The following is a 13,444-nucleotide window of genomic DNA, read 5'->3' as shown; positions in this document are numbered from 1 at the left end:
CAGGTGCAAGCCATCACGCCCAGCTAATTTTTGTATTTTTAGTAGAGATGAGGTTTCACCATATTGGTCAATCTGGTCTCGAACTCCTGACCTCAGGTGGAGGTCTCCCAAAGTGCCTCGGCCTCCCAAAGTGCTGGGATTGCGGGTGTGAGCCACTGCACCCAGCCTGGTGGCTTTAATTGATTGCCATCAGCCATTACACCTGGGCATGGCCAGGGTGCCCTGGGCCTTGCTCACTGTGGGTGGCCTCAGTGGGTTTGGGACCTCAAGGCACTGAAGTTAAGCCAGGGAGAAGCCATATGGGGACCAGCAGACATGGGCAGTACACATGGTTTATTGTATCACCTGGAGGCACTTACAGTATTGCCTGGATTCTCTATTGCAGGGTAACGCTCAAGGGAGATCTTGTCATCATCCCTCATGATTCTGGGCCACCTGGGTGCAGCAGGCAGCTCTCGCCCACAGGGCTGGGACCCATTGCAAAGGCTTCCCCCAAAGGCTTCAGGCCTGGCTGCCACTTGCTGTTGGCAGGGATGCCTCCGCATGCCTCTCTACGTGGCCCGGGCTCCCTCACAGCGAGGCGCTGGTTTCCAAGGACAAGAGCCTGGAGCTGTCTTCCTTCCTGACCTGGTCTCCCGTATGCTGCCCTCTCTAGTTACAGCGAGTCTCTTAGGGCCTCTGTATTTAGGGGAGGGATGTCAGAGTCTGCTTTTATATTGAAGGGGCGTCAAAGAATATATGGCAGTTTAAAAACCACCACTAACACGTTTGTTGCTCCCCCCACATAATATGCCGTTGTTATGGAGCCTTCTGTGTGCCGGGGGCCACTGGGCCACTCCAGCGACAGGACAGGGGAGGTCCCTGCCTGCTAGGTGCCAGGCAGCCCAGTGGACAGGTGCCGTGGTGGGTTTCTTTCAGAGGGGAGGGGACTCCCTCACAGCCCCCAGGAAGGGACATCTGGTGGCAGGTAGAGCTGGGTGGTAGGCAGACTGGTGGCCCATCTGTGGGACCAGCCCTGCCCATCTGGGGGGGCCGCCGCACTGTGGAGGGACATGGGGTGGGGCCAGAGCACTTCACCCCCTGCTCACTGGCTGCTGTGATGGAGACACATGAACAGTTCTAGGATGCCCTGGATTCTGGGGCATTCTTAATTTTTTCAGGTTTGTGGATTTCCTCGTGCTAGGTGGTGGCAGCCCCGAGTGTCTGGGACCTGTTTCCTGGCTGAGTCCACAGTGGGCATGGCTCACCTGGGTCAGCAGCTCCAGCCTTGCTCACCTCAGGCGGCTCAGGGCTTCCTAAAAGGAGAGCTGAGGTGGTGGGGTACAGAGAACTGACCTCGGCTCCCTCAATGCCCCTGTGGAAACGTAGGCATAGCCCTGGGTGGATCAGAGTGACCCAAACACACAGGCTTCCAGCACCTGTGTGCCAGGGCCAGCCTGTCTGAGCCTCGGCTTCCTCATATGAAGGACTGAAATGTCCCCTGCAAATGTGAGAAAGGGCTCAGCACTGACCCTGTGCATGGGTGTGCATGGGTGTACTTGTATTATATGTGTGTATGCATTGTCAACCTAAAATAATCAAGAGAATCACAATATAGTCTAAAGAGAGTTTATTCAAGCACAAGGTTGAGGACTGCAGCCAGGGAGACACTTCCAAGTTGCTTCAGGGAATGTCTGGAGAACAAAAGAGAGGCTCAAGTGTTTAAAGAAAGGATGAATCAGGAGAGGGGGTGGTGACCGTTGTTCATCAGGAACTCTCATTGGTTCACAGAAATAACACTGGTTAGTGATTGGCCAGTCACTGTTGAACTACAGGGAATGTGGCATTTTAGGGTTACTTGGCATCTGTTAGTCTAGAGCCTGCATAGCAAGTGGTTTCAGGAGGGACCCATTTTGCTTGATGGGGAGTGACACGTGACTGTGTTGCATTCCGGCGCCTCTCGATGCCTGATTATATAAAGGGGCTGGCATTCCTCAGATAAAGGTCTTTTTATTTTTCAGCATACATGTGCACACATGTGTATGTATGTACACATGTGCGCTTGTATATGCATGTGTGCACCTTGCTTTGAAGGCCAGGCAGTGGCCACACCAGCCCAGGAGGGTTGCTGCTGGTAAAGCCTTTGGCCGCAGAGGGGCTCTGCCCAGCTACACTTCCCAAAGTGGCTCCTCCCTCTCCTGCCCCTCTATCCAGCTTTGTTTGTCTGTTCTCATTACCTCTTTTATTTTAAAACAACACATACTCTGTAAAAAGTCCCTGCAACTGGGCCGGGTACAGTGGTTCATGCCTGTAATCCCAGCACTTTGGGAGGCCGAGACGGGTGGATCACGAGGTCAGGAGATCGAGACTATCCTGGCTAACACAGTGAAACCCTGTCTCTACTAAAAATACAAAAAAAAAAAAAAAAAAAAAAATTAGCCAGGCATGGTGGCAGGTGCCTGTAGTCCCAGCTACTCGGGAGGTTGAGGCAGGAGACTGGCATGAACCCGGGAGGCGGAGCTTGCAGTGAGCCGAGATCGCACCACTGCACTCCAGCCTGAGCGACAGAACAAGACTCTGTCTCAAAAAAAAAAAAAAAAAGTCCCTGCAACAGAATAGAAGGAAGTGAAGTGACAATTAGGGGCTCCTCAACCCAGGTTGCCCCCACCAAGGGCACCCTAAAAGCGTCACTTTTAATTTGATTTCCTTTGTAAAGACCCTGTCTCCAAACATGTCTTCATTTTGAGTTACTGGGGGCTAGGACTTCAGTGTGTGAATTGGGGGGACCGACAGGATCCATAACACAGGTGTTGGCAATGCAGAGTTGCAAACGCAAAGCTGGAGGTGAGTGTCCTTCATTTGTTTTGGTTCTTCTGCTCTTGGACAAAAGCCCTTCCAAGACGGGAGTGATTTAAGGGCCTCCGATAAGCACAGTGCACCTCTCTCCTCTGGACAGGATGTCCGGGGGCCGGGCTGCTTGAGCCTCCCAGGCTGCAACCACACACCTCCTCACCTCTCCTCAAGATCCATCCTCCCTTCTGTGGTAAGGAAAGTGATGCTCAGGAATGTCTGAAATTCACCAAGTTTGTACAGTTCAAAGGCGATAAGGGTGGGATTTTTCTTTTCCTTTTTTTTCTTTTTTTTGAGACAGAGTCTGGCTCTGTCCCCCAGGCTGGAGTGCAGTGGCGAGATTCTCTGTTCATTGCAACCTCCACCTCCCGGGTTCAAGTGATTCTCCTGCCTCAGCCTTTTCTAGTAGCTGGGATTACAGGAGCCCCGGACCATACCTGGCTAGGGTGACATTTTCTTGATCAGCCCTGTGAGGTATACTTGGCATACCATTGATGCATATGTTTAAAGTGTACAGTTGGATAAACTTTGACATGGGGTATGCTTGTGAAATTATCACCACAATCAAGGTAATGAGTATGTGTGCAACATCCCTCAAAGCTCTTGTGCTCTTTTGTAAGCACCCTCCACCCCACCAGCCCCCTCACCCCCCAGTCACCTCCAGTCCCCTCCCCATTCACCCCCCTCCCCCACGCCAATCCCATAGCCCCTCCCCTTCCTTCCAGGCACCCAATGATCTGCTTCCTAGCACCATAGGCTACTTTGCACTTCCTAGAATTCCGTAGTAATGAGAAAACACTGTGAGTCTCTTCTTTGGCTCCTTTTGTTCAGCATAATTATTTCTAGATTCATCTGCGTTCTACTCTCTTTTTAAAACTGGTCTGAAAGATCTGGCTGGACGTGGTGGCTCATGCCTGTAATCCCAGCACTTTGGGAGGCCGAGGTGGGAGGATCACTAGAGGTCAGGAGTTCGACACCAGCCTGGCCAACATGGTGAAAACCTATCTCTACTAAAAAAAAATACAAAAATTAGCCAAGCGTGGTGGTGGGTGCCTGTAATCCCAGCTACTCAGGAGGCTGAGGTGGGAGAATCACTTGAACCCAGCCCAGGAGGCGGAGGTTGCAGTGAACATAGATTGTGCCACTGAATTCTAGCCTGGGTGACAGAGTGAGACTCCATCTCAAAAAAAAAAAAAAAAAAAAAATGGTCTGAAAGATCATTAGATGTAGGTTTAGAATTAGCATCATTATTTTCCTGAAATGTTTGTAGAATTCACCAGTGAAGATCTCTGCGCCTGAAGTTCTCTATGTGGGAAAAGTTTTAACTACAAGGATTTTTTGTGCTTACTTTATACTGAGCTTCTTAGATGTGTAGATTTATAGCTTCCATCAAATCTAGAAAACTTGTCATTATTTCCTCAAATATTTTTTCTGTCCACCCCTTTTTGAGACTCCAATTACACATGTATTACACTACTTGAAGTTTTCCCACATTTCGCTGTTGCTCAGTTTTCTCTGTGTGTGTGTGTTTCATTTTGGGTAGTTTCTGTTCTTGTCTCTTCAAATTCACTAGTTTTTCTTCTACAATGTTGAATTGGTTGTTAATTCCTTCCAGTGTGTTTTTGGTCTCACACTTTGTAGTTTTCATCTCTGGAAGTTTAATGTGGGCCTTCTTACATCCTCCATATCTCTACTGGATTTTGGAACATAGTAGGACACAGACATGATAGCAGTTTTGAATGTCCCTTTTTGCTGATTCTAACATCTGTGTTAGTTATGTGTTTATATTGAATTTTTTCTCTTCATTATGTATAGTCCCTTTTATGCCTGGTAATTTTTTTTTCTTTTTTTTTTTTTTTTCTTTTTGAAACAGAGTCTTGCTCTGTCGCCCAGGCTAGAGTACAGTTGCACAATCTCAGCTCACCGCAACATCCGCCTCCTGGGTTCAAGCAATTCTCCTGCCTCAGCCTCCTGAGCAGCTGGGATTATAGGCACGCACTACCATGCCTGGCTGATTTTTGTATTTTTAGTAGAGATGGGGTTTCTCCATGTTGGCCAGGCTGGTCTCGAACTCCCGACCTCAAGTGATCCATCTGCCTTGGCCTCCCAAAGTTCTGGGATTACAGGTGTGAGCCACTGTGCCCGGTCTATGCCTGGTGATTTTTGATTAGATGCCAGACTATGGGAATTTTACCTTGCCGTGCACTACATATTTTTGTAGTTCTATATTTTTTAGCTTTGTTCAGGGATGCAGTTGTGTAAACATGTGGACTTCCTGTTAAGGTTTGTTAATATTTGCTAGGTGGGACCAGAGCAGTGATCACTGCAGGGCTAATTATCCATCGTTCCTGAAGCAAGACCCTCTGAGTATTCAATGCAATGCCCCGTGAACTGTGGGGTTTTTCGGGCTGGCTGGTGGGCACAGGCGTGTTCCTGCCCTGTGAAAGCTCCCTGTGGTCCTTGCAGGCAGTTCTTACTCTGGCCTCATGTGCTCTCCCCGCTATACACATGCCGAACGGTCCTTGAGGGGTCCCTCTGAGATCTCCAGGTTCTCTCTCTGTGTGCAGTTCTCTCCTCTTCAGGGCGCCATGCTATGGACTCTGGCCACCTTAGTCTTCTGGGCCTCCCAGTTTTGTCTTTTCAACTCAGAGAGTCCACTGGGCCCCATAGGGCTCCCCTTCCCTGATCCATGGTCCAGAAATGGTCTCTGGGCAGTGAGCTGGGACAATAGGAGGGCTCACCTCATTCATTCCCGTCTCTCAGGGACCACGGTGTTTTATTGCTTTGTGTAGAGCCTTGTAAACCTCTTTCATAGGTTTTGTCCATGTTTGTTGTTGTTGTTCCAGGTGAGAGTAAATCTGGTTTCTATTACTCCATCCTGACCAGAACCCTAATTCCCCTGAGATGGGGTTGAACCAGGCTCTGTCTTGCCAGACAGCTACCTTTGAACACACTGAGGCTGAGCGCAGCTCACATTCCATCCGGTGTATTTTTATTGCTGTGCCACGTTTGACCTCTGGAACCTGAGTTTATCTCTCGTGCTATGAGAAGAATGCGGCAAAACATGTATTTTCTGTTCAGAAATCTTAATATTGCCCCCCATTGAATTCGTTAGGAATGCGGCAGTAGCCAATCATAAATGCCCACCTGAGTGATTCTGGAGTCATTTAAAGAAACATCCACTCAAAAGTGGTTTTGCCCCAAGAGAGCGAGCACTCAGGAGCCTGTGCGGGGTGGAGGTGCTCCACCCTGGAGCTGGTTGGCATCCACAGCCACTGGGACGCTGCCAGAGCCCAGGCCTGCGTCACACCCTGCCCAGAGGCACACCTGCCTGCTCAAGGCAGCCAGGGCTGGCTCACGGTGTGCCTGCCACTGTGTGAAGCCTGTTTCTTCACTGCCTCGTCTTTATTCTGCTTTGTAAGTGAGGCAGGAGCATGAAAAGCTGCTGGCAGAGGAATATCTAAGTGTGAGTGTGAGTGCGTGTGTGTGAGTGAGTGTGAACCAGCCCATCGGTGTGAGTGTTTGAGGGAGCCTCTCTGTGTGTGCCTGGGGGAGGGTGTGAGGTGTGGGCTGGGGAGGGGCCTGGCGATGCCCACCGGCTCGCCTCACACTGGACAGTGCCTGCACCTTCAAGGTGACCCTTCCCCTGGGCCGCAGGATGCTACATGGCCAGGGACAAGCTCAGCCCTGACCCCAGAGTTTCCAGCCGAGCAAGACACTGCCCACCCCACAGTGAATGGCTGCTGGTGCAGGCCCCACCCTTTGGAGGTGTTGTGTGCCAGCCCGGGGGCTGAGGATATGGCTGTGCAGACTGCCATGCCCCAGTCCTGGGATCCACTCTGCTGGTCGGTGGCATAGAGCTTCCCTCCTCCACACCCCCCTAGAGCCGGGCCTCTGGCTGCTCCAAATGCCAGTTGGAGAAGGTGGTTTTCTTTCTCTTCTAATGTCTTTTCAGTACCTCCTAAATGGCTCTACTTTGAACCTGCTGGGCAAGGAAAAGAAAAGGAAACCATCTACCGTGTGCGAGCCCCTGCCGGCCAATCCCAGACCCCAGCGCGGAGCCAGGCGCCTGTGCCTGCCAACCCTCAGCACCCTCCTCGGAGAGGCTGGTGGCATCAGGTATGGGGATAAGTGACCGCCGCTTGCAGCCCCTAGGCTCCTCAGCAGCTGCGTCTTGGGTTCAAGAGGATGATTTTGAGGGATGACAGTTTCCCTCTAGGCCCATCTCACCTTTGCTTCTCCTCAGAGGCGCCCGGTGAATTCTCTGTGCACTTAGAATTGACACTTGAATTTGGTCCATGAGAGGTGTGGTGGGCCAGTGGGAGGTGGCTCCAGTGCACAGGAGGGAGGAGGAGTTTTGGGGCAAAGACCTTGGTCCACATCCTCTGGTGAGACCCACCTCCTGCCCCAGCCCTCCCCTGAGGGAGATAGTGGACCCCTGGGGGCTGTTTTCTGACCTGTCCAGCTGGCAGTGGTGGGGAGGAGGAGGAGGAGGAGGACACTGGCCTCACATCCTGGGAGTATCAGAGGATTGAAAAGCACCACGGATGCACTATAAACAGAAGCCACTGTGTTTCTGTTGGTTATGGTCACTACCTTGAGCATCTATTTGAATTTATTGAACAGCAGATAGCTTCACACCACAGGGTTACTTTTTTTTTTTATGCAGAAGAAACTTAATTTTAAAAGAAAATGTTTTCCACTTTCTGTTCTCTAAAAGCCTGTCTGTACAAGACCCAACTGAAGCTGACCAGGGTATTCACACTTCACACACAGCCCCCAGCCCACCTGCTTGAGGCTTTGGGTTGGGGGTAGAGGGTACTGCCTGGGGGCTGCATTTGGGGTTTGCACCTGAGGGGGCTGGTCCATGCCTGGCTAGCACTGACTCTGTCTTGTTTCTCCCCTACAGGAAACCCCTGGCCAGCCTCCACCTGAGCCCAGTGACCTCAGCTTTAAGGATGGAGTCAGGCAGGGGGTCCTCAACCCCTCCAGGACCCATTGCTGCCCTAGGGGTGCCAGATACTGGACCTGGCAGTTCCTCCCTGGGGAAGCTCCAAGCGCTCCCCGTCGGGCCCAGGGCCCACTGTGGGGATCCTGGCAGCCCAGCTGCAGCAGGGGACGGCTCTCTAGACACGGGCCCCACGGGAGAGCAGAGTGGTAGCTTAAAGATCCCCAACCGGGACAGCGGGATTGACAGTCCATCCTCCAGTGTGGCTGGAGAGAACTTCCCCTGCGAGGAGGGCTTGGAGGCTGGCCCAAGCCCCACTGTGCTGGGGGCACACCCAGAGATGACCCTGGACAGCCAGGTCCCGAAGGTCACCCCCCAGGAGGAGGCCGACAGCGACGTGGGTGAGGAACCTGACCCTGAGAACACCCCCCAGAAGGCTGACGAGGACGCCAGCCTGGCCCAGGTAGGCTTCCCCTTCTCTGTCCCCGCTGCAGGCTGCAGGCCTTTCCTTGGGAGGGTTTTGAGATTTTTAGTGGGCGTCACCCCACACCTTGTTTCCAGGAATGTGGCACATAGGCTCGTGCCGTGTGCAAGGGGAGGTCCTGGGATGCAGTGTGCCCGAGAAAATCCTGTGGGAAGAATCCATGCAGGTCAGGCCAAGCCTACCTGACCTTGAGCAGTGACCTCAGTCCTGAGCCTCAGTTTCCACAACTGCGCAGTGGGCACCTCCCGACCCTGGGAAGGTATGATGGTCAGTCCTGCCGGTGGTGCTGCCAAAGCTGCCCTTTGCGCAGTGCTCACTGCCGACTTTATAAAACTCCTGGGAGGAGACAGTGTGAGTGGGGAAACTGTTTTCCTCAATGGGAAACTGAGGCACAGAGCGCATGGTACCTGGCCGGGGTCATCCATGGGGTGTGGCACAGGCTGGGTGCTCTGTGCTCTTCAGGACACGGTGGGGCAGGACCCGTGAGGCCCGCAGTGCAGTGTGGAGACCAGAGCAGACAGTTCCCACAACACGATGGGGCTGCATTGAGGGAGTTTGTTTGCGTTCTCATTAGCATTTATGGGGCTCTTGGCTCGGTGCTGGGGTCTTGGGGAGATGGAGAGGCGGCGGATGGCCTCAGGCTAAGAGAAACTGTGGGTATGGGGCACAGCATGGGTAAGCTGCCAAGTGACCAGGTCATGGGAGCGTTTTGCGGGTCAGGCTTGCTGGCGCCTGCATGGGGACGTTGGTGGCTGACACGGGTACCATCAGGAGGCAGGCTGGGCAGGTGAAGGGAAGCCCGGTGCCTGGACCACTGGGAGCCGGCTTCACGGAGACGAGGCCAGGACTGTGTTCAATGGAGGCTTTATTATCACTCAGGTGTAGGAAGGATCAGGAGACCACTGCCATTGACAAGATGGTTTGTCATCCTCAGTTTCCAAGAGAAAGGGGCACATCACACCACACCGTGGGGCCACAGGGAAGCCCAGGGTCAGTCAGGAGGCAGAGGGTTCAAGGGGAAACTGTGGGCCTGAGACGGTAATATGGTTTCCGCAGGAAGGAACGGGCAAGGCAGGGTAAGCGGGCTGAGGATTGCTTGGTGTGAATGATTTCACTGGGTTCTGGGGCACAGGGGCTGTCCCTGGCTGTCTGGTACCCACCCTGGGGTGAGGAGGGCAGGGGCATATGGCCTGGAGTGTGAGGGCCCCATAGAAGGGGGGTGGGTGTGGGCTCTGTGGGGGTTGGTGGGCATTGGAAAGGCGAGTTTGCAGGGCAAGCCTGGGCCTTTACTCTCTCTAGAATTGGCTACCCTGGGAGGGGCAGTCCCTCTAGGGTCAGAAAGGTCCAGATGTCAGCACATCAGAACACAGACAACAGAAGGCCTGGTGAGTCCTGGCCACGCCACCCACAGCTCCAGGGGTGTCCCAAGCAGGCTGTCCAGTCTCCTGAGTGCCGGGGACAGTGCAGACCCCAGGCCCAGCCCCTCAGGTTCTGGGGTGTGCACAGGGCCAGGCTTGTGCGGGGAAGGCCCAGGTCCTGGTGTCTGCAATAGGAAGTTTCCAGCGCTTGCTCCGGTGCTTCTGTCACTGATGGGAACGAGTTTGTCTCCTCCCTTGTGGGATGCCTTGACAGAGAGCAGTCTGTCACACTCCGGCTGGTCCTCAGGGCAAGGCACCACACAGGATCTTTGGGACACGGAGTCTCCTCTACCCCACCCTGAGGAAGAACAGGGGTCTGATGTTGTGGGTGATGTAGGGGAACACACGCCAAGCCAGTGAGCCAGGCTCTGTGCTGTGAAGAATTAGCCAGAAGCAACCTAGAACGTGATACAGGAAAGGCATTGGGGAAAGGTTAAGGATGCTTCAGCAGCACACTTCTTGTTCCCGAAATCACCCAGCTCTCGGGGAACGTGGGGTTGCCTGGGTCAGGCATGAACCTGCCACTCACCTGGAGACAGCAGGAGCGCTGGGTCTGGAGCCACACAGCAGGGCAGGCAGGGCTGGGCTGGCATCCCTAAACCAACAGGGGGGTTTGGCCCCTTCCAACTCTCTCAGTAACACTGTTTCAGGAGGACTCTCCACCCAGCCCACCCTGGCCTTCATGTTTTTTGTTTGTTTGTTTGTTTGTTTTTGAGACAGAGTTTTGCTCTGTTGCCCAGGCTGGAGTGCAGTGGCACGATCTTGGCTCACTGCAACCTCTGCCTCCTGGGTTCAACCAATTATCTGCCTCAGCTTCCCGAGTAGCTGGGATTACAGGCGCCCATCACCATGCCTGGCTAATTTTTTGTATTTTTAGTAGAGACAGGGTTTCACCATCTTGGCCAGGTTAATCTTGAACTCCTGACCTCGTGATCCATCCGTCTTGGCCTCCCAAAGTGCTTGGATTACAGGCTTGAGCCACTGGGCCCAGCCTGCCTTTATGTTTTTAAAAGGAGTTTCTTTCAAGGTTAGGTAAAATAAGGGAGGCTCAATTAGACTTAAATGTTTAACATCTTGCATTCCTGTCCTTGGTACATGGTGGGGTGAGGCCTCATGAGTGTTGGGGACACCGCTAGCTTGTCTGTCCTTTCAGCATTGTTCATGGGGAAACTGGAGAGTGGGGGCTTTTTTTTCACAAATACGGAAATCGAGGCACAGAGGGGTTGAGTTATGAGTATGGGATCAAGATGTTCCAGGCTAAGCCCTCATCTCTCCCTGGTTTCCCCTTAGGCCTGTCCCTGTGAAGGCATCCCCTGGGCAACCCACTTTGCTCACCAGAACCTGGGAGGTCTCCATGCCCTGCTGCAGTGTTCCCCCACCCCCGCCCCTCCCGCTCTGAGGCTGGATCCCTCAGTCCCTCAGGAACTGTGCTCTCCTCTCTATTCCCATAGCCCCATCCCACCTGGCAACCCCCTGGCAGCATCCCCTCACCTCCACGCAGCTATCAGAAAACTCCCCTCTTCTTCCCATCGCCTGGGCACTGAGGCCTGATTTGAAGGCCCCAGGCTGGTGCACACGCCGCCCCAGGCTGGTACAGATGCCTCCCCAGCCTCATCCCACCACCAGCCGCAGAAAGGGCCTCTTTCTTTGCTAGGGACTCAGATCTGTGCCACCTGCCCAGGGGTCTGCAGGAAATCTGCCCATGGGATTCTGGATCGCCCTGCCCGTGGGTGTCACCCTGGCTAGTTGCCTTGTGCAATTTCCCCACTAACCTGCAGCTGCTGAAAGGGACTCACATGGCCTCTGCCCCGAGGTGTGGGTCACAAGGACTCAGGACCCAGTCTGTAAATGAACACGAGTAAGCCAACCCCAGATTGTCGAATAAGGTGAAAAACGCAAATCCAAGACGAAAGCATTTTTTCACAGATAGGTTTGAGCAGGGTTCATTATTGGAGGTCTGGCCCCGGGTGTAGGGGAATGTGGCTCCATCTGGAGACCAGCGGCTGCCTCAGGATGCAAACTTCTTGTGCCTTCTCTGTAGAAGGCATTTGACAGACCAAGCGCGAGGAGGCCACTCAGCGACCAAGGGAAAGGGGCAGGAGCACCCAGAGGCCAGGCTGCAGAGGGGCCGCAGCCAGCAGTCAGCAGGGCCCCTGGCTGCGCCCCTGGGATACTCCTTTTTCTTTTTCTTTCCTTTCCCCTTTCCCCATGCTTTAGCTTAAGCAGCCTGGTGTGCTAAAATTATAACACAGGAGGCTGTAGGGAAGGCTGAAGTTCAGTGATAGATTGTCATTTAACCCTGTAAACTAAAAATAAAATCCTATGCCCCCCACCAACTGAACAAACCCCCTCATGGCCAAGGGGACCCCAGAAAAACCTTAAAAACTTCAGTTCCCAGCTGTGATGGGATGGGAGGTCAGACACACCTGGTTCAACTTCCTTCCTTTTGTAGTTTACACACAACTGAGCAGCATTAATCTTAAAACAGAGATCAGAAGACTGACAGAATAGACTCCATGGCAATGAGATACCAAATTGTAAATAGGACCTGGCAAGTGTACACACCATACACTTAAAGAATAAACTATATTCTGGCCGGGTGCAGTGGCTCACGCCTGTAATCCCAGCACTTTGGGAGGCCGAGGCGGGTGGATCACCTGAGGTTGGGAGTTTGACACAGCCTGACCTACATGGAGAAAACCCGTCTCTACTAAAAATACAAAATTAGCCGGGTATGGTGGTGCATGCCCGTAATCTCAGTTACTTGGGAGGCTGAGGCAGGAGAATAGCTTGAACACAGGAGGCAGAGGTTGCGGTGAGCCAATATCGCGCCATTCATGCCAGCCTGGGCAACAAGAACGAAACTCCGTCTCAAAAAAAAAAAAAAAAAAAAGAATAAACTATATTCTGATAGCCACAAGGTATTTTCTTTTTCTTTAGCAGCTAAACAGGCAATAAGCAATATTAAAACAACTGTAGCTCCACCAGATGCTGACTGACCCCCCCACCGCCCACCCCCCACCCCACCCCCATTCCAGCAGTCATAACTGCAGCCTTGATTGGACAAAAGACTGATTCAGTAACTTTCTTTCAATAAGATCACTGACTATGTATGGACTAGCTCTGGCCAGTTTGCAGAGGCTGCCCACTTGCGTGCATTTGTGTCCTGAAAAGACCTTTTAGCATATAGAGCCTGACTGTAATACATTTAAATGTTAAGGCTCCACCCCAAGGTGAACATGAGTTGCATGTTACACGTACCTTCCCCTCCCCTCCCCTCACCTTCCCTCCCCTCCCCTCCCCTCCTCTCCCCTTCCCTCCCCTCCTCTCCCCTCCCCTCCTCTCCCCTCCCCTGCCCTCCCCTTCCCTTCCCTTGAGACAGAATCTCACCCTTCCTTTCCTTGAGATGGAATCTCATTATATTGCCCAGGCTCATCTCAAACTCCTGGCCTCAAGTGATCCTCCTGCCTTGGCTTCCCAAAATGTCAGGATTACAGCTGCAGGCCACCATGCCCAGCACCAGCTGATTTTTTTGTGTTCATTTTGTATCCTGTAACCTTACTGAATTGGTCCATTAGTCCTACCAGTTTTTAATGGAATCTTCAGGATTTTCTACTATAAAATCATGTCATCTGTGAACAGAACTAATTGTACTTCTTCCTTTGTAATTTGGATGACTTTTCTTCCTTTTCCTTTCCTAATTGCTCTGGCTAGGACTTCCCATACTATATTGAATAGAAGTGGTGAGAGTGGGCATCTTTGTCT

The 13,444-nt window shown here is 52.6% G+C and overlaps 1 protein-coding gene across 4 annotated transcripts in view; it reads left to right on the top strand.

Annotated features, from left to right (window-relative positions):
• Positions 1–13,444, top strand: part of LOC105498861 (FYVE, RhoGEF and PH domain containing 3) — an 88,796-nt gene that overhangs the window by 22,920 nt on the left and 52,432 nt on the right. For all 4 annotated transcript variants that reach the window (XM_071077550.1, XM_011771223.3, XM_011771224.3 and 1 more), the window contains exons 2-3: positions 6,785–6,948; positions 7,739–8,240. In XM_071077550.1, coding sequence (XP_070933651.1) covers positions 7,788–8,240 — 453 coding nt within the window. In that variant the 5' untranslated portion in view covers positions 6,785–6,948; positions 7,739–7,787. The remainder of the gene's footprint in view (positions 1–6,784; positions 6,949–7,738; positions 8,241–13,444) is intronic.

The sequence above is a fragment of the Macaca nemestrina genome, chromosome 14, assembly GCF_043159975.1.
Source record: "Macaca nemestrina isolate mMacNem1 chromosome 14, mMacNem.hap1, whole genome shotgun sequence".
In the NCBI taxonomy this organism is placed as follows: domain Eukaryota; kingdom Metazoa; phylum Chordata; class Mammalia; order Primates; family Cercopithecidae; genus Macaca; species Macaca nemestrina.
Note: the sequence above shows the minus strand (reverse complement) of the source record. Positions and strands in the feature narration are given on the sequence as shown.